Genomic DNA, 21,023 nt, shown 5'->3' with positions numbered 1-21,023 from the left:
GGAGACAGTTACAGAACTTGAGTGAATGAATTGTCATTGGTTTAGGCAGTTTCGGAAATCAGCAGCAGCCACCAACCAAATGCTGGTAAAATATGCTAGTGGTTGCTAGATTAGCTTCACTCACCTGCCGACAAATCAAGGGTTATTTAGATTTTGGATTCCACCAACCCCAGGTGGCAGGTGGACTGTGTTTGTATTAATTCATATTTTTATATTTCGGTATACGTTGAACTGTCATATATTGTTCAGGTTCACGTTCAAATTTGCCTTTGGAATAAAATAAAACCAAAAAGTCGTTCTTTCACATCGTTGACGTGATATCGTTGTATCAGTTAAGGCACTGTTTAGGCACCAGCGCCATTTTAGAAGTATCATTTTGGCACCGGTATCAGAAAAAAACTCTGAAGATAACCAGTACTAGTCATAACAGCCGGCAAAATTTCATTTCTGTACTTTGTTAAGAAGACACTATTAAGTGTATGATTCACAGCTGACCAGCAAATCAAATTGTGGCTTTTGCGTTTTGCACTTTCAAATTGCAATTTGATATAAAAGAGATAAATACACTCTGACCCAACTTACTCCAGAGAAAAACTCTGGCAGCTACAGTGGGTCAAAGCATCCCTTAATTAAATTTACTTTAGATCATATTAAACTCTTCCTGTGTCTCTTTTCTTATTCTCCATCTGTGTCAATCTTTCCCTCTATCTTAATCTTTTTATTCAATGACTCTCGCGCCAGTTTTGACCAGATTTTCTTTTTCCCTTTAACCACCAAAAATACACATACGCACATGCTCGGCTCCCTCTGCTCCTGCGTGTGTGTGAGTGTTACCTGGGGCCTTGGTGCATTGCAAAGAGTTGGCTGGTCTGAATGTGTGTATTCATGTTTTATTGGCAGTGAAGTACATTATTCCCCAAACCCGCAGCGTTCCACTCATATCTGATTCTGCCTCTGGCAGGAGGGCCCAGACATGCGCACATGCATACACACACGAATACACATAAAACCACACACACACACACACACACACACAGACTAATTCGCACAGGAAAGCTGCTAGTTTCTCCTGACATTGAAATCAGATGGCAGGGTGGACACAGAAATTGCAAGCTGGATGAAACTCAGTACTTTCCAAACAATAAAAAAAAGCACGCTGGGGCTGCTGTAGGATAAAATTAATGGGAAGGGAAAACTTTGACAGTTTCACCTGAAGGGCCAAGGGCAAGTGTTCTTATTGTTGGAGGGATTAATTTGGCTGATTTGAGAGAGAGAGATACAGTAACGGAGAGAGGAAGAAAGAGACCGAAACAAAGAGGGGAGAACAGTCTTTCAAAGGAGGAAAAAAAAAGAAAGAGGAGCCAATTTCTTAATGCCAAACAGATCCCTGCAGTGCTGCGTGAGGCAAAAAAAAAAGCTTCAACAATAGATTTCTTGTTTGCAGAGATCCAAAAAAACATGACTCCAACTCAAATATAAAAAATCTAAAGATGCGGATCCAAAATTGGACAAAGAGAGAAGCATGAAAATCTCTGATCAAGATTCTGCTTGGAAAAATGCGTCAGTGTTTTAAAGTCAACTGCACTGCGTCCAGTTTTTATTCTTCATTTTGGATTACTTTCTTCCTTCCTTTCTTCTGCAGTAGCCTCAGATCCAACAAGTACTTTGAGTCAAGATAAGTCAAGAGTGCCCAAAATAGTTCACAAAAGAATCCATGCCTGATCCTTAACAGAGTGTGTGTTTGTATGTGTGCTGCTACGTGCGTGTTTTAAATATGTCCTTGAGAAAAGGTCTTTCTGCTTAGTGTGCATGCGTACATGTGCATGTGTTACCTTCATCAGTCCGAATCTGAGCCCGGCTGGGACGCAGCGACCAAGATAAAAACCAGATGACTGTCAGACACACAGGACTGGACAAAAGGCCTGGCATCTAGAGAGACACAGAGAGAAAGAGTTGGGAGAGGAGGAGGTATGATGATTAGGAGTTATTTTAAAGCCTAAAAGGTTTGGCAGTGAGCATTAACAACATCAGCAGCATTATCATCATCATCATCATCATTTGGAGTCCATTTTGTTCTAGTACATTGGTATCGAAAGAAAAAAATGTTTGGGAACAAAGCATGACTTTATTTCTTTTGGTCAATTTCCTCACATACAACTGTTAAAATAGTTTGGCAACAACATGTTGCAGGTAATCTCTCACAAATCCAGCTGTCTGCCTGAAAATTATATGTCTCATAAAGCCCAAAAATGCAAAGACAATGGTCAAGACAACTGGTAGCCTTTATCTCTCACCCATGGAATTGTTGGTGCGAGTCTTTCTCAAAATTAAAAACACATTTCCCATAAAAGAAACTGAGGGAAACTATGTTGGATGTGATTTTTTGTTTCCACTGTTCCCAGATTTTCTTGGAAAAGTAAAGTTTCAGTTCCAGTTGTGCTGGAGAACAGATCCATTAACCTGGTTTTGTACCATAAATCACCTTAACACATTTTCTATATAATGTAACCAAGATGGGAACACTGTAAAAAGTAGAGGTCAGTGGATACTATGTGGTCTTGGGGTGGTATTATGACGAGCAGGACATGTGTCATACATGAAACATTTTCTCATTTCAATCAAATTTAATAAAATGAGGCTAGTACTGGCAAGAGATGTCCTGATTGGATCTCAAAGGTCGGTATCTGGGCCAATCAATGCCTTTTTTAACTGGACAATATATTGAGCTATATAGAGGATCAATCCTTTGATTTATGTCAGCTGTTACGCAGGTGCTTCTACCCGCAAAGCTTTCAAGCAGACACTCAGAGTGCAGCCATCTCCAACTCTCCTGCTGTCTTTCTCTCCTCAGCTCCGCTGAGCTCCCGTGTGTGTAAGAGCAAATGCAGAGACTCGCCCAAGGTGAAACACCACACGCCATAAACGAAAGCAAAACCACAGTATGAGACTGTTTATGTTTTTTACCATAACTATCAGTGTGAGAGTGTCTTGCATTTATAGCGTCTGGTGTTTCACCGCAGACGGAGAAGAGATAAGACAGCTGTGCAGAACTTGACGAGAGCCACACTCACCACACCACTGAAAAGCTCAACAAAAGCCAATAGGAGTAATTCATTATTGTAGCTTAATCTGTGCAAAAGATGTACATACAATGAAAATAAAACTCATTAAGGTAACTCACGCAAAGGCAGCACCAAGGTAACAAACACAAGAGAACTGTCTCTTGAAGGGGCAGAGAAATTTGCTTGAGACAATAAAGCCAAAACAGAGGATTTGTTATTTCACACTTACTTTGTAAAAAAAACAAAAAAAAAAAAAAACATATATAAACGAACAAAGGAAGGACCAGCTTAGATGCAGGGATTTTTTTCTAAATGCATTGCAGAGCTATTAAATTGTCAAGCATGTACATTTGAATTGAATAACTTAATATACTTATACATATAATATACTTGCACTGTGTAGCTGTATTATCGAAGAAAAATAAAGGTATCGGATTGGCACTCGGGACACTTGGATCGGGATTGGGGACAAAAAAAAAACAGTGGTGCTTTTTAGCTAACTGGTAACATCAGCATGCTAACATGGGTGCAATGGCAATGCTAACATGCTAATGCTACAATTACACAAACACTGTTTCCTCATTCAATCAACTATTAATCTTCCCTCAAGCCGATCTGATTAAAGCTCAAACCAGACACGACAATTGGACTCCTGCCATTGGACGCTCCTGTGTGTGTGTCTGTAAAAAGTGTCTGTGAATGCCATAAAGTGTGAAGGACTATGTGCAGTATGTGTCTGTGAGCTACTCAGACCAGAGTCACCCAAACAAACACATGTATCTTATCTCTGGTGCCACTTGTCTTTATAGAGCTGCATGTGAGATATCCTCATGACAAACATATCAACACATTTAACTGCCCGGCCATAGTGGGAGACGGAGACTAAAGGCCCATAAAAATGGTTTAGTTATGTCTTTAGTGTGATGCATTTCCTGTTCAAACAGGGTTTTATTGAGGCTGGGATCGTAGCACAGTGCCTGGTCTAAGAAACAGGCAACACAAACGGAAAAACTAAGAAACAGCTTGCTGCACACCAACACTTCACTCTGGATTAACTTCAAATATCTTGATAAACTTTTCAACATTTTCTGCAAGTGGAACAGTGAACAATGGGTTTTGCTCATGCTTCATCAGGTGTTCTTGTCAATTAGGAGAGTAATATGATTAAATTTGCTCCAGAGCTTTTAAACACAACACGTGTTATCCAGAAAAAATCTCAAACAAGATTAGATCAACTGGGGTTACAAATTAATTCAGAAAATACATAGCTAATCCAAGGTGGACCTCAGAGAAAAACAAAGATACATCATCTTTAAAACTGTAGTTAAAGGCAAACTATGCAGGATAAAAAAAAAAAGAAAGAAAAAACGACATGTAGACTCGTACTGTACAAACATAATCCCTCTCAATCATCACTTATAATCCACTAGGTCGGGACGTTTATGGGCGTGTAGCCACCAACCAATAACAATGCAGGTGAGGTCAGGACTTTATAAAAAGATAGCAACCAGGTAGTAGGAGCACGCATCCAAGAGGAGGCTCTGGTGCATGCTAACACAAATACAGCAAGGCAAAATGCCAAGCAGACAAAGCTCAGTCCAAAATAAGAGTGAACCTGGGGTTGGCTTTCATTTTTGCTGGCGAGTACTGAAGGAAAGGATGGAGATAAAGAGTGCTGCAGAGGTGGCCTTTTTCCTGTTGGACAAGTAGGTGCTGGTGGGTAGCTTAGTTAGCTTGCTTACGTATCAGCTTTTCCATTATAACAAATGTAACGTTCCTGAGATAGTAGAAATGAGTGTGCATACAAACAGTGTAGTGTTTACAATCAATAGGCGACAATTCCTACAAAGTATACCTCTAAAAACATGAAGTTTTAAATGGGACTTTAAAAACTGCTGGAAGTGGGGATTCTGTTTGATTTGTAAACCTGTCTCGAGAGGTTTTATGTTTTCAGTTTTTTTTATAAGTGTATCATGATTGAATTGTGTAGCACCGGTTGCTTCTACGAACTCCGTTTTCCCAAAATCTTTGGGGCCATAACTCGCGCAGAACACACATTTCATTCTATATTTGTTTGGTTGGATCTGAGCCATGTAATGTCATTACGTCATTCCTGTCTAAAGTGTAGATTGGGCTTTTTTTGTACGGCTTCTTCTGTGTCTATATCAGAGTTTTCCTCAGCAACTTTTCGCTGTGTAGTGCCTGGCTTTGACAGTGGGCTGAGGAACGCGCCTATACAATAGTTCGTTTTGGCATCCTTGAATATGACGTTGGACGCGACCACAGCTAGTCCCTCCCTTGTTTTTCAACATGGGGAAAAAAAAAAACGCCTGCAAGTTTGCAGGTCACACACAAGTGAGTAGTGGTAAAAAAATACTCACAGTGACTCCAAAAATGGTCGCAAAATACAACCATTTAAGGGATGCACCGATCCAATATCTGGATCGGGGAATATCGGCCCCGATATCATCAAAATAGATGGATCGGGTATCGGAAAATGCAACCTATACCTGAGGCGATCCTTTCCCTTTAAATCTATTGCGATGCGAGCTACATCATACGTCACAGAGCGAAGGAGAGAATCTGCTGTGTGGAGGTATTTCACACTATTTCAACTGCTGTTGCACAATTGTTTATTTTTGTTAAAAATAAATAGTTCATCATTGCATTAATCTGTTTCATCTTGTTTCATTTGATCTTAGGAAAGAACTGTGTAGTCATCAATGCCTGATGCCTCTAGTCTTTTCTGTTCTAAATGTAAAGGTATATAGCTTTTTAGGTCAACCATGGTATCGGATCGGTATTGGGTATCGGCTGATACTCAAAGCCACAGCATCAGGATCGGGATCGAAACTGAAAATGCTGGATCAGTGCATCTCTAGACCATTTGGTCGCAGTCTGGAGTCAGACTGTAAAAAGTGCACCAAACATGTATTAGTGTTTATTAGAGTGTCTGGCTGTTGTGACTCCACTACTCCTGTTGACTAAGTAAATGGTGTCGAAGCTGAAAGCAAGACTGAAAAGCTGAAAGAAAAAAATACTCATCACTTTTCAGCCATCAGCGATCATGCAGCTCGTCAAAGAAAATCATGTCTTACGTTGCTTTAAAATGTTTTTATTTCTCCGAGGCCATTCATCATCTTGCTTGACCTGCTGAACTCTTAAATGCCATGTTTCTACAGAAAGTAGAAATGAGACATTTTCTGTGGGTTGGCAAACGGTCTGATGAAGTCAGCACAAAGCGTTGAGAGCTCGCTGCTTTCACTTTTCACTTCAGGAGTTCTTTCAATGTCAAACAGAGCTGTGCTTTACAAAGAGCAAAATGTGGGGTGAGTGATGAGCTAGGAGGTTGTGAATCACGGTGACTGTACCTTACCTTACGTAATATACATACAGTGATTGTGGTTTGGAGTCTTACAGCAGAAGGAAAAGTGTGTAGGCAAGATGAATTATATCTTCACATTGCAGTGAATCAATGAGGCTCTCGTTGATTCAGTTTCATTAAAACATATTTGTGCTGCTGCATTTAAAAGGAAAATCAGCAGCTTCTTTGGCTTCTACTTTTATTTTTATGAAGTGCACTGTAAATCTAAAAGTACAGATGCTGATTCTTTAACAATTCAAACTATTCTTTAATTCATTAAGCCATCTGTGCATGTGCATATCTGTCCACAGCAAGGAATTAAAGGATTTTGTTTTTCTATTTTTTGTTTGCACACAAAGGCTTCTTTTTGTCTTGTCTTCTAAGGTTACTTACACAAAAGATCTGCTTTTACTTTGTACAGCTGAAGCAAGATTTGTTTGCAAAATGTACATGTACTGACAGGAAACTCATCTATAGACAGTTTTTGGAGACATTGTGGAGTCATCCGACACCGCTAGCGTGATATTGAGCAGTGGAGGGAAACCAAAACAAAGTTTATTCCAAAGACTGACGGCAAGTCTCGCAGCACATTGCTGCACTTGGAGGTTTTATATCTCTTCTCTGGTGGTCACGGAAAGGCTCACAAAGAAAAGTTGGCTGCGAGAATCACTAGCTGAGCCTGCGAGTGGACCTCAGAAATATGATATGTCATAAATAGTGAAAGAAAACTAAAAGCAAAAAGATGGAAACAAGGTGTCCTGAACCACAATGATGTGGGAAATGTCAAATAAACAGTGAGGTTGCTTCTTAAGTTTTACTTGCTTTAACAAGGACCTGCCAAAATACATTAAGTCAAACAACTCATTATTACTTTCTGAAGACTGAGGCTGAAAAACCTTACAGTTTCCATGGCTACCAAATGCAGACTTTGAAGAACTACATTACAGATGGCTTCCTTGACAGTCGTGTGTGATACCGCGCTGCACAAATAAACTGGACTTCAGAGATTTACTAAAAGGCATTTTAAAACTTCCTGTGTGGTGGTGAGATTAGACCTGTAACCTCTGGTTCTTGTCCTCGCTGTAAACACCAGGTCCCGCTACCACACAGATCATCTGTTTGTTTAAACCATAAATTAAATACAATCAACTCTTCATCAGGAGAACAATGTGTTACGTTTGGCTCACACGAGTAACACGAGGCTGCCAATAACTAAACACTGGTGACAACATGTTTGGTGAATTACAGACACTGATTAACAGTGCTGCAGGCACATCTTACATTCTGATTAATGGTGTTTTTGTTCGTGAAATAATTAGAGTGATGATGATGTGACAGTTGTGTAAGTCAAATGGGATGATGACTTTTGGTTTTAGAGAACGAGACAATGTCAAACAAAAGAGACAGCGTAGGCAAACTGCCCACTGAGTAATCCATAGGGCAACACACATCAGCGGTGTATGATGCTGTCAAAACATCTATTGTTTTCTATATAAGCATATACACGGGTGGTGTCAGGATACGCTACTGTCCTATTATCGGCATCAACGCACGTCAACTCAACACACAAGCTGCAGTTTTGATCACATTCATTTAACGTTCTGGCACATCCCACTTACTGTCCTATGACTGCCTCTTGATAATGACCTGTCAAATCACTCCCTGGCACCGCAGGACGACACCCAGCAAAGGGCCATGGTTTGGAAGTGAACCCACAGCCACTGTGGCAGGGATAAAGTCTTTGTACATGGGGTGTCCGCTCTACTAGGTGAACTAGTGTTATTTATCTCCCCTTTTGTCCCAGGGAAACAAAGATATCTACACTATCATAAAAAATGGAACTGGTTTTTAGTAATTAACCCAATCATTACACTACCTTTGAATGAGCTCAAACTTTATTCCTACAAAAACAATAAAGTTCTCCATCAAACAACTACGTTTATTCAGGTTTCTCGCCATAAACTACATTTTTCTAGAATACATTGAACACATCATGAAGATGTTAAAATTTACCTTAAGCAAATACTAATTTTCACTGAACAAAGCTTGAACGCATCATAATGTAACTCAGTGCAACCTCTGCTAAGAGCTGTTCACACTCAGTACGTTTACATGCACAGTTTAATCCAGCTATGCTCAAAATTCGATTTTGGCATCTAATCGGACTTCTGTCCTTGTCCCAGTTTACAAGCAACTGAGAAAATCGAATTACTGACGAGAACGTGTCCTCCTCCTCAACACTAGCTGGCGATATGGTCGTTTCAGCGGGTTAATACGGCCCCCTTTCTGGTTGACCTACTACATCACTTAATAATAAACAACTGGAGTCAGGCGGCAGACAGGCATTTTCGAACAACAGCAAGATGGATAATCGTACAGCTTTGTTCATCTCGTACGTAATGTACGCGTTACTGATTGTGCAGATAAGGTGCACGCTATCCCTCGTGGTCATAGTGATTTTGAGAGGCAGACAAGAACGCCGTATGCTGTTAGAGGGCTACAACAATTGCATGTCTTGTCTGTTCCGGGGTCATAGGCCAGCGCGGGGGGTGTGAAGCATGTGCACATGCATTGCCTAGTTTAACTCCGATTACGACGAATACATGCCGGAGAAAATTGAATTCCAGTCGCATTATCTGGGTGTCTTAATCGGAGCTGGAGAACTCCCGATATTAGTCGGAGTAACGCGTTTTCATGCACTTCAGTTGTCCAGTTATAGTCGGATTAAGGCAATAATTAGTTTTTTTCAAGTGTCACGTAAACGTACTGAATGTAGCCTTATCAGGGAAACAGTAGGGTTCATCCGGCAATATTGAGTTTACTGCTTCCTTTTGTCCCGAAGGTGTCCCAAAGGAAGATTTCTGTTCGTCCCAAACATGTTTTCTATTGTCCCAACGAACTGCAGCTGCTACTCGCCATCTCGACACAAGACGATGGGATCACAGAGCCCACTTTCCAAACAGTCGTCTTATTTTTCTTGTGCCTGCTCATTAATTTAAGTCTTGAGCCCTACTTTTTCTCCTGCGCAAGATTGATGTGACACAACAGAAAAACATCAGGCACTGCCATCTGTGAATGTCGTCTTATTTGCTGATAGGCCGATGGCAGTCAACAAGGCAACTATCCGCCAATACTGATGTTCAGCCAATAAATCAGTTTGTCCCTAGTTTTTTAAGTAGTAAAATCTCAAAGAATGTTTGCAGAATGCACAAAAAAACTGCATAATTCATTGTTGATCATGTCTTTAAACACACAGGTTCTAAAATACATAAAAGAGCGACCATAGGCCAACACTGTTTAGTAAATCCATCTCTCTTTGAGCCAAATATTTCCATAGACCTACCTGAAAAAACACTTTGATGTTTGTATGTTGCGCCTTTACTCGCTCTATTTTCCATTACTTCTCACACCAGCTCAGATGAAGGTTAAATAATTTGATCCCACTCAATAAAACCACACCATTAACAACTTCAACACTGTGGGAAAAGCATTGTGGCCCGTTTATGAACATACCATTTATTAATCTAATCACCTTGGCCTTGCTTTCAAAACATATTTTAGCAGTTTAAAAGCAAAATGCACGGAGAGCACATTACTAGATTGATCAAAGAAAAAGGAGGTGACAGGTTAAGTGGTGCATGTGAATCTGCCAAAAACTGCAAACAAAAAAAAAAAACAGATGACAAAAACTATGCAGTTGAAACTAAGACATTCCAGTTGCCCCCAAAACATGTACACAGAGATCTTGAAAACTTTTGAAAGGAAGCAGAGATAATCTCTATTTCTCCTGGTGTCTTCTGATGTAGCAGGGCAGTGTTACATTCACCACTACGGCACTGTAACTTCACACAGCGCACTCAGCAAATTCGAATCTCAATGACTCCCGTCTCCTTCACATGCTTACATTCCTCCTCCTCTATCCATCCCTCCCTTCTTGTTTTCTTACGCCTCCTTACATTCAGTACGTTCTGTACAGCTGGCACGCTGGTCAGCTCTTTTCATTTGACACAATACCTCACTCCCCAATGAAACTGCCAAGAAGGAAGACAGAACATACTGTACGCTGTATTTTGCTGATTCTTCACATCACTTCAAATCACTTCAAATCCTCTGCTTGCTCATAGAAGTGGCTTGAAAAACTTTGTTTTGGGCCATCTTTTAGGTCTACAGGTATGGAGCTACATTAAGGTCAAAAGTTTTGTACTTGAAAAAATAAAATTTGAAACTGAAAATTCATGTGTTGATCTTGAATTTTGAAAAATACAACAATGTATTCAAAATAAAAATAAGTGTATGAAATGTTTTTTCAGGTTAAATATAATTTTGATTTTTAAACATTTTAAAACACCTCCCTACTCACCTGACCTGGCTCCAGGTGATTTTTGTGGCACCAGGTGAATAGGGAGGTGTTTTAGGATTGTCTCCTTTTCCCCAAGCTCCAAGGTTTCATCCACATCAGGGTCAAAAGTCTGAAACTCAAAAGACAGATTTGAAATTGAAAAAAAAAAAAAAAAAAAAAGATCTGAAAGTGAAAAAAAGATTTGAAAGTGAAAAAATAAGATCTGAAACTGTAAAAAATAAGATCTGAATCTGAAAAGATAAAACATGCCACTGAAAAAAATAAGACCTCAAATATCAAAATATATATGTAAGTGAAAAGTGAAAATAAATTATTCATTCAAAATTCATTGTCTTGCCCCCCGATTTAAGCTTGCTACATGGAGCCATGGACTCTGAAATGTGTGCTGACTTGGGCCAGCCTCTCATAGGTCCTAAGACAGCAGCAACCAATTTACAACCAGACCTTGTCCTCTGGTCAAAGTCCTGTCAGTGTGCTTTCCTCATAGAACTAACTGTCCCTTGATAGGATGCCATGGAGGAGGCATTTGAACGCAAGAGATTGCGCTACGCTGACCCTGAAGCGGTGACTGGGGACTGGAAAGCTGAGGTGCTACCGATTGAGGTGGGCTGCAGAAACTTTGTCGCTAGATCCACCACTAGGCTCCTCAAGGACATCGGGATTAATCGGCAGGCCCAGAAGAAAGGGGTCACGGATCTGGCCAATACAGCTGAGAGGTGCAGTCATTGGCTACAGCTGAAGAGAAAGGATCCTGTCTGGGCCCCTTGGTGATCACGGAAGAGCCAACCTTCTGACACACACCCAGGCGCCAATGGAGGGTGTCTTGTGATAAATGCCGAAACACCCGATGATGTTGAGGTGCACAAACTGTCCTAACTGATGAATGTGTCCTACCAAAACGGCAGTCTCAAGATGTGTCATTGCTGGAACTTTTGTATTTACTGTGAATGGAAAATGTTCCCTTTATGTGTAGAAATAAATTAAAAAATAGGTTATTGTTGACCTCTAAAAAAAATCTGGAATAAGCCTTAATATGATTGTGGGCTTAAATGGGTTAAGGGAATACTGCTTTAAATGCTTGATTGTAAATCCCAAGGACACTTTTCTTCGCTGTCCACCGCTTTCAGTTTGTGTCTCTTACTTTTTTAGACCTTGACGCACACTTTTCCCCCCCTCTCTAGTCTGCAGTCAGTCCTTGGCTACAGTTTCCAGAATGTTCAAGGTTCAGTAAACATATTTATGTCATAATTTATAATGGCTTGCCCTCTTCCCTTTCCTGCTTCCCACCAGAGTAACTAAACATCAGAAAACGCAGGCTGCATCTCCCTGTACCTCCCTGCACCTTTTCTTCACTCGCATGTAATCTTTCCTTTCTATCAATTCCCATTTGCTCCCTTATCTCTGCCTCCCCCTCACCATCTTTTAGATGTCTCGTTTCTCTCCGTGCCTGTGGTTTCCTGCGCAGGCACTCTTTAGTTTCCATTACTAACGCCACACAGTACAAGGTCCAGTAAACATATTTACACAATGGCTTCCAATTCTCCTTCCACAACACTTGAGAACAATGTCGTTCCTTGAAAGTATAATGCTAATCTGTCCTCTCAAAGCTAAGCAGCACGTCCCTGTCAAACTTGAGTGACCTGTTGCATGAGTCTTGTTTTTTTCTAACAGCTCTGTTCTGTTTGTGGGTTTGTTCGGCATGTCGAGATCGACTGTCTCAGGTTCCACCCAAAAATTTGGAGCTATTACTGGCAGATGGCCATGAGAAAGGACCATCCAAACCTCAGATTTTATCCAAAACCATGCTCCCTCAGCCAAGCCAAAGAAAACACCAAACCAGGGATCTTAGGTCAGAGACAGTAAATGCTATCTCTCTGCTTCATTTTTGTAACGTACGGCATCCACCCCCAGACTTTTGTGGTTTGGTGAAAATGGGCCTTTTTTTTCTGACTCCAGGTACACAAATCAAACATTTAGATGTTGAAGGCTGCAGGAGTGCCACTCCTTTTGTCTGATCTATTGGATGCGACCACTTGGAAGTTTTGAGACACGATAGAAGGGAGAAAAACAAGAACAAGAGAAAAGTTTTCTTTAATCTTTGCTGTGTAAATTATATCTATTTCCTGGACACAAACATGAAGGTGCATTGTGCAACACTCCTTAAAAAGACATTTGTTTTAGCAAAATCACATAAAAAAGTAATGAAACCGTGTTAATTCAATTTATTTTTCCAGGCTGCTTTCACACCTGCCCTGTTTGGTTCAATTCAATTGAACTCAAGTTTGTTTGCCCCCTCAGTGTGGTTCGTTTGGGCAGGTGTGAACACAGCAATCACATTCAGGTGTGTACCAAAACAACCAGACTGAGACCTTCTTGAAGAGGTTGTCTCAGTCTGGTTACAAATGAACTCTGGTGCGGTTCATTTGTGGTGAGAAGGTGTTCCAACCTGGATCTGAACCAACTTCAGTCACATGACACATTGTTTGGGTTAAACATGAGCATGTTACAGTCCTGGAGAATTATTAATGTGCGCCTCCTCCTGTACTGCCTTAATATGCACATTCAGCACATCCAGTGCATCAAAACATTGTTTTCTAGTTGGAGCCGCACCTCGTTTTCAAACTGTATGGTTTGACTAAAATGAACAATGACAGCAATATAGTCCACGATGAGCAGCGCTAAAATCAACCTGCGTAGTTGTCCCTCCATTGTGACATTAGAAAGTGTCACATTTATCTTGCAAGTGTACTCTTCTTCAACGTTTGCTTTACTTCCTGGATTTTTCCCACATGGAAATTCTGACCAATCAAGAGCAGCTTTCTCACACAAGGCATTTGATCTGGTCCGCTTGTAAATGCTGCCGTGACAACACCCAAAGCAAGACAACTCTAGGTCTGAAAGCACCTCAGATATGGTAACTTTTCCTCTCAATGTGAAATTCATCTGAACAGTCTTCGGCATGTAGTGCTCAGTTCAGAGAAAGCTGGACTCTTAAACTTTAGATGTTCTTCCTCTAATGCAAAAGCAACAAGTGAGAGTAGCACAGCTGAGCTCACTCCTCAGCCTATCAATCGAAACGAAAATCCCTCTGGGGAGCACACGGCTACTGGGATCTGCACAAGCCTGATTTCACCACAAACCACTTTCCACAGCAGCTGGAGGAGGTCTTTCTGAAGCTAAATGTGAAAAACCACCCCTTCATCCAGTGTAAACATGTCCATAGTGGGCTATGACGCCCCTAAGGTTCCAAGGTACCAAGGTACCTGCACACTGGTGAGGAACAGAATTCTTATCTTCACTTGGCCTAAAAGTTACTGAAAAATAATGCTCAATGCAAAACAGCCACCATGTTACACATTATAAGTGCCAATATTAGACTAACAATGTCAAGGACGACTTTGAACGTCTCAAATTTCAATGCTCTTTCTTTCCGTAGTTTGTGTGCGAGTGAGGGTGTGTGTAATCGCAAGCCTATTCTGTGACTCACCCCCACCAGTCACCTTTCTACTGGGACTCTTCCAGCAAGAACCAGAATAGACAGGGGAATGTAGCCATGGATATTGTCACCAGGATGCACCCATAATGCTCCCACATGCAGAGAGATTCAACACAACAGTGACGGTACAAACACACAATTTGTTCTTGAAAATAAAACTGCTCCTATTTTCATAGACTTAGCAAATCCACACCAGAACCACAACCGGAGTAATTAAAAATAATTGCAGCAAAGGGAGCATGATGAGATTCCTGGGTGAAAAACATTCCTTCCGAGTCGGCAGCAATAATGAGGTCAGGGGTGAAAGCCGAGGTATCCCGACAAGAGTCAAACAATAGCCATGCCTCAAAGCACTGAGAGAGGGACAATCGGAAACGGGACTGCTGCTGCTGCTGCTGAGGAAAGGCAGGAGAAGTAGAAGTGATTTATTTTTTCCATGAGCAATTCCAGAGTTGATGATAAAAAGGACCTCATAGTAAAATGAGGTGTAATCCAATTCAAAAGGGCTCTCTTTTAGCCAGCCCTCTCTGTGGCAGCATAATCCCACAGGGTGAGTCACTCACACTCTGGCATGCCACTGCACATTCAGTCAGCTTTACAAGAGGAGAAGACGGCGAGAGGGGAGAAAGACAGAGAAAAGGAATGAAAGGGTGAGGGGGGGGGGGGGGGGGGGGGGGGGGGGTGAAGAAGAGCAGAAGACGGGGCTTAAGTACAGGGTGAGAAAAACAGATGGCAGATGGTCAGAAATGAAGAACGTCAAGAGTTAAAAATGCAGAACAACAGGCTTATTAAAATACAAACATCTCTGAAGTTGAATGAAAGTCTATTGTTTAAGGTTTTCTGTGCGCACACACACACACACACACACACACACTTACACACTCACTGTTTTGCTGTCCAGTGACATAACAAATTATTACAGGATGTCCTGCTCATGAGGACGGGTCGTTAGAGCTTATGTCATAAATTAAAAATTAACAAAGACTGATGTATAATTTAGCCTCCTGCCTGCTCAGTTTGGTCATCGCTGTGTTTGCATCTGCGTGTGTGTCATTATGGATACCTGTGTTCAAGTACTGCACTGAAGGAAATGATGACAAATGGACGGATCAGCTAACCTAAGTGATACAAGTACGTGTGTGAGTGTGAGAGAATGGACCCAGTGTGTGTGTGCGTGTGTTTGCGCGCATACATGCACTAAACCAACAACGCAGGGAGGTCAAGCCAGGATGGTGGGGGCGAATTACAATGGCTCTGGTGTTTACCCAGGTCACTATGGCAACCACTGCACACCCTGTCCATCTGACCTTTCCAGGCGATAACAACACTGCTGACTGACATGCGTGTGAGTGTTTGTGTTGCATCTCCATATGTGAATGTCCTCGCTACAAGCCTGGCTCCCTGTGAGTTTTTTGGACATGCTGTTTTTCCCTTTGCCTGTTTTATTATTTTTTTCACATATTAGTGTACTGTTCAAAAATAGCAACTGTAGTGCTGGTGATGTCAGAACCTTAAAGGAATACTACACCCTCAAAAGGACCATTTGTGTATCAGTTACTCACTCTGTTGTTTTTCTAGTATGCCTCTGGTGAACAAAGGATCCAAAACTGGATAAAACTCTGGATGAATTCAAGTTTAACAACGGCAAAACCAAATGAACTCTGATCCGACTCTCGTTTATCCAATGTAAGCTCAGTACCTCCCAGTCAGACAACCTTTTCTGACAAGAAACTGAACTAAAAGTGAAACTAATCTATGGTCTCGTCAAAGCCAGACTCCACTGACAAAAACAGTAATTTTACTTCACTGAACACGAGAGCTGCTGGTCTACTGCTGCCTCCAGCTGTAGTTTGTTTGTGTTATTGTGTGACCGGTGAATCCGAACTAACCCCACAAACAAACTACCTATTGAGCCAGCAGTAGACCAGCTCCTGTGCTCCCATGTTCAGCAAGGTAAAATTACTGGTTCTGTCAATGGAGTCTGGCTTTAAAGAGAGCATAGATTAAAGCCCCTTTTACACTGCCAGATTTTCCGCGAATGTTGGGCCGTGTCGCTGGCAAGCTGCGAGCGTTTAGACACACAGAGCCAGATTGGCGAGTTGATCCGAGGTGCCCAATTTTCCGCCGCATAGGGGTGGTCATATTGACGTAACATTTTTGGTTTAAAAAGAATGAGGCGCCCTTCCACCACAGGTGGGGCTGTTGATGACTTGTGGGAGGAGCTGTTGATGACGCCGTACGTGCAACCCACTGGCGGTGGACTAACAGGAAACAGCTAATAGCAAGAATTAAACGCAAACCTGACAGATGTAAAGATGACACTGTAAAGATGAGCAACTGGGGAGACAAGGAATAGCGCCCTCTCCTTGCCCTCGCAAACAAAGAGGCCATTAACCGTCAAATGACGGGGACGGTGAAGGACGGGCCAACTTATGAGAGAATTGCTGAAGGACTGACCAGACGCAGCTTCCCTCAGAGTACGTCACACGTTGAGCTACACGTTGCCCCGAAAAAAGGTATATTCTGTATGAACAAAAGTAGGTAGACTGCATTTCGCTGCACTCCCTAATTTTGCTTTTATACTGCCAATGCTGAAAAAGACTGATTGGGCTTTCCTGCAAATTTGCACAATTCCTGTTTAAAAAGGGCTAATGTATCATTCTGTCATATGGATCTCTGTACATTTATTATGTTGAGCTTTTATTTACATACAACATCTGTTGCATGGCTGTACATCCCGGAAGAGGTATCCCTCCTCAGTTGCTCTACCTGAGGTGTTTTTGGGGGAGTTTTTCCTTATCCACTGTGAGGGTCCTAAGGACAGAGAGATGTCGTATGCTGTAAAGCCCTCTGAGGCAAATTGTGATTTGTGATATTGGGCTTTATAAATAAAAATTGACTGTGGCTCACACAGACAGAATCCTGAGGCTTTGTGCTTTCTTTCAAAAGTTTATCAAGGTTGTGTGAGGTTTCAACCGCACGTCAACCCCGAGGAGATAACTACATCCCTTAATGGCCCTTCAATTTTTTAGGAATGTAATGATATTTAATGTTAAGATGAAACACCAGGTGAAAATAACTTAGGGTCACTAGTGTTTCCTCCCTTTTTTTGTACTTTCTATTACTTAAAACATGCCATATAAGAACAAAAAATCTGTGTGAAAATGTTTTGTGATAAACCTTAATTATAAACCACAGATGGTGCTGGATGAAAATAGCTCACACCATTTTCTGTGTTCCTCTACCTAACTCTTTCACAGCCTGTTTCCCCAATGATACTGAATTTTTTTGGGCGTGCTATTTATTGCCCTTTGCGCCTTCCCCTCTCTGTGCCTCATACCCAGCAGCATTAAGCCTAAGCGCCTGCTCTGGACTACATGCTTATCATGAGAAAGGTGTTAACAGATGAGAAACAGAGCAAAGCAAACTCTTAACACATATTTTTGCATTTGTCCGTGAGAATTAACAGCTAAGCGCAATAAAAATATGTGTAAAAGTACATGTACGTGACTTTATTTCTCGGGAAAACGTGATCAGTTGCAAAAGATTTATTCTATCTAAGTAAAAGCAACTTCTCTTTCTTCATTCACTTTTCTTTCCCAACTTAGCTACACATGGAAGGATTACACATGAAGAAAATGTTGTCAGGAGGGCCATGCTGTGTCCATGATGAGCATGTTCCCCCCGCAAGATAATCTGTGGATCTAAAGGGAAACACTGGCCTCATGGTTGGTCAGACGACAGTATCTGGCACTCTGAGGACCAGCTGGAGCACCACCAAGAGCGATCCTAGCAACGGCTAATGAGAATTTAAATCAAAGTGGAAGAAAACCGCAGAAGACAGAGATAACGCAGACACAAAGAGAGACAGATAAATGCTATTAGCGTCCAGTAGGCAGAGGCAGAGAGGTTCAGGTTCAGTCATGCTCTATAATCAAAATCATCTAATGTGGAAAGGTCCTGAGTGCACTCGAGATAAGGAAAGAGTTGAAGTGGAAAAATGAGACGTCATGTTCCTGAAGGGGGGAAGAAACGACGATAAGCACAGGAAATCTGTTACCAAGGAAGCCAAAGCAGCGCTGGAAGCATCTGGCCATCCAGGGACAACATAGAGACACAGGTTACACACACTTGGAGAGCTTTGATTTAGAAACACTTGTGACTAATAACTTTGGCGTACAGGTGCCAGGTTTTAAATTCAAATAAATTCTCCCATAATCATGTGTCGCCTTAACAATCGGCTTTTCTACTTCGAATTCTACTTATCAAAGTAAAGATTCTGGGTGTGTTCTGATTGTATTTAAACCCAACAAAGTGTTATTTTTTTGTCTTTTGGATACTGGAATAACGCTGGAGTAATGCATACTAGATGATTTTCCCACTGGCCACAAACACTGCTAGGATACATACATAAAGTTGGACTTTGGCAGTGGCTCCAGCCATGACAAATGGATGACGAACAGGCCTATATATAAATACCTCGAGCCATGGTTAACACTAAAAACAGAGAAACAGACCCTACAGAATCTAAACCTCGCCAGTACTATCTAGCGTTAGTGGTGGAGCTGCTGGTCGAGGTGCTAGGCTTACTTCCAACTGCCAAAGCCTAAACACACAAGGAGTAATGGCTGCCATGTGCGTACAGAGATAGCACCCAGCCAATCCGCAGACCAAGGCCTGAGTGTGCGTTTGTCCATGTGTGCATGAGAGTGTGAGGCAGAGAGTGAGTGAGAGAGAGACACACACAAAGAAAGAGTGAGAATATTATATAAGTAATTATATGTTAAGCAATCAGAAAATGCAAAACAGCTTTTTGGCTTGTTACTGAAAGCAGAATTTTCCATTGACATGTAAGAGCTTTCAAAAGGTAAAAATATGACTTTGCGTGTGTGCGTGTGTGTGTGTGTGTGTGTGTGTGTGTGTGTGTGTGTGTGTTTGGCGCAGGTATCATAAACCTGCGCTGTGCTGTGTGCCTGTGTGTGTTTGTGTGCATGTGTGTGTGGCAGCAGTATCTTGGCCTTAACTCTACAACGATGGAATTTCCTCCAACTCTGCCGCCAGGGCAAGATGGCTCCCATATGCCAGCTATTCACACACATGCAAACACACACGCACCGACAGTTGAATGAGGACCACAATCCAGCAAGCAAACACATTTGTAATACTGCAGCCAAACTCACATATAAACAAACACGCTGAAATGCATAATGGGGTGAAGGCTGAACTAAAAACACACTTACACACATTTGCACTGGCAGTCACACACAAGTCGCTCCGCCTGAAAGCTGTGCCCACGTGGATGCGTACGAGTACAATTGTGTTTTTGATCGAGCGAGTGTGTGTGTATAAATTGGAGAGCAAATGTGAGGACTGTAAAATCATGGACGCACTACACAGAGCAAGTGCCACACACACACACACACACACACATAAGGAGAGAGTGTACAGTTGGCTCTATGATTTGTCCAGTTATGCAACGGATACACTACTGGGTACCACAAAAGCTTCTCCAGTTTGGTGACAGATCAATAACATACCCACAAGGCATGTGCATCACGCATGTAGTAGTCTGACTCACCGGATGCAGACTGTGGCCATCACTTGGGCAGCTGATTTAGGCCGACATTCTTCCTTCCTTCCGCTATCTGTGTTATCTGTGTTACTGTTTACAAGTCCCCTTCACTACAGGAAACGACAACTACCTCTGTGCTCACAGCTTAAACATCAAAAATGGCACGTTTTGACAAAGATTTGGATTGTGCAATAAGGCATGCCTAAAATGTTGTTAAGATCTACAATAAGTAAAACAACTTATAAATGTGCCTCAGAAAAAACTCCATCTTGCAAGACTCTCGTGTCCAAATAGAGGTGGGGGGGAAAATGGATAATGAGTAAGTATTGATTTTTGTATCAAATAAATCATTAATATTGCAATTTAACATTTGGTAGTTTTGTAGAAATGACTGAAGTGAGATAAACAGACTGAAAACCTTACAGATATTGACAGTTTTTTTTTCAGGGGACATAATTTGCAGCTAAAAAAAGGGAATAAAGCGCAATTTATTTTATCACAATTTTCAGAATATCTCAAAACATTTAAAATTGCAACAATATGGTATTGTGACTTAAGTATCGTGATATCATCGTATCATGGGACCTCTGGTGATTCCCACCCCTATGCCCATTGTTGATAAGTTTTCTGACAATGCCAGTCAAAAGCCCCTTTTACACTGCCAGATTTTCCACGAATGCTGGGCCGTTTTGCCGACAAGCTGCAAGCGTTTAGACACACAGAGCCGGATTGGCGAGTTGACCCAAAGTGCCCAGTTACTGGTGTCTTTTGATCCAATATATTGGTATGATGAGTAACCAAAGCTGACGGGAAATTAATTAACAACAATTCTTACAACTGGTTGATTGCTCCAGTCATTTATTAAGAAGAAATGCCAAACATTCGCTGGTTCCAGCTTCTGAAATATGAGGATTTGCTGATTTTCTCAGTTTTATAGCATTGTAAATTCAATAAAAAAATAATATAAAGACATTCAAGGATATTGTTGAGGAAACATCCCTCCTTTATGACATTTTATGGAGTATAAACTAGTAAATTGGAGCCCTGACAACTATATACATCTGGCACTTGCAAGGAAACAAGGAACTATGGACATCCGACAGACCGTTGATAACTGATGACCAACTAAGGTTTAGCTGATGATGGATTTTCACAGCCCTGTGTGCTGA

The 21,023-nt window shown here is 41.5% G+C and overlaps 1 protein-coding gene across 3 annotated transcripts in view; it reads right to left on the bottom strand.

The window, feature by feature from the left end:
* The window catches only part of il11ra (interleukin 11 receptor subunit alpha), a 78,523-nt gene that overhangs the window by 23,375 nt on the left and 34,125 nt on the right, over positions 1-21,023 (bottom strand). For 2 of the 3 annotated variants that reach the window (XM_033647436.2, XM_033647437.2), the window contains exon 2: positions 1,833-1,929. In XM_033647436.2, coding sequence (XP_033503327.1) covers positions 1,833-1,929 — 97 coding nt within the window. Of the gene's footprint in view, positions 1-1,832; positions 1,930-10,786; positions 10,896-21,023 lie in introns of all 3 variants that reach the window. The other variant, XM_078161846.1, reaches the window with a different exon arrangement.

The sequence above is a fragment of the Epinephelus lanceolatus genome, chromosome 19 (genome assembly GCF_041903045.1).
Source record: "Epinephelus lanceolatus isolate andai-2023 chromosome 19, ASM4190304v1, whole genome shotgun sequence".
Classification (NCBI taxonomy): Eukaryota; Metazoa; Chordata; class Actinopteri; order Perciformes; family Serranidae; genus Epinephelus; species Epinephelus lanceolatus.
This window is presented reverse-complemented; position numbering and strand designations above follow the sequence as displayed.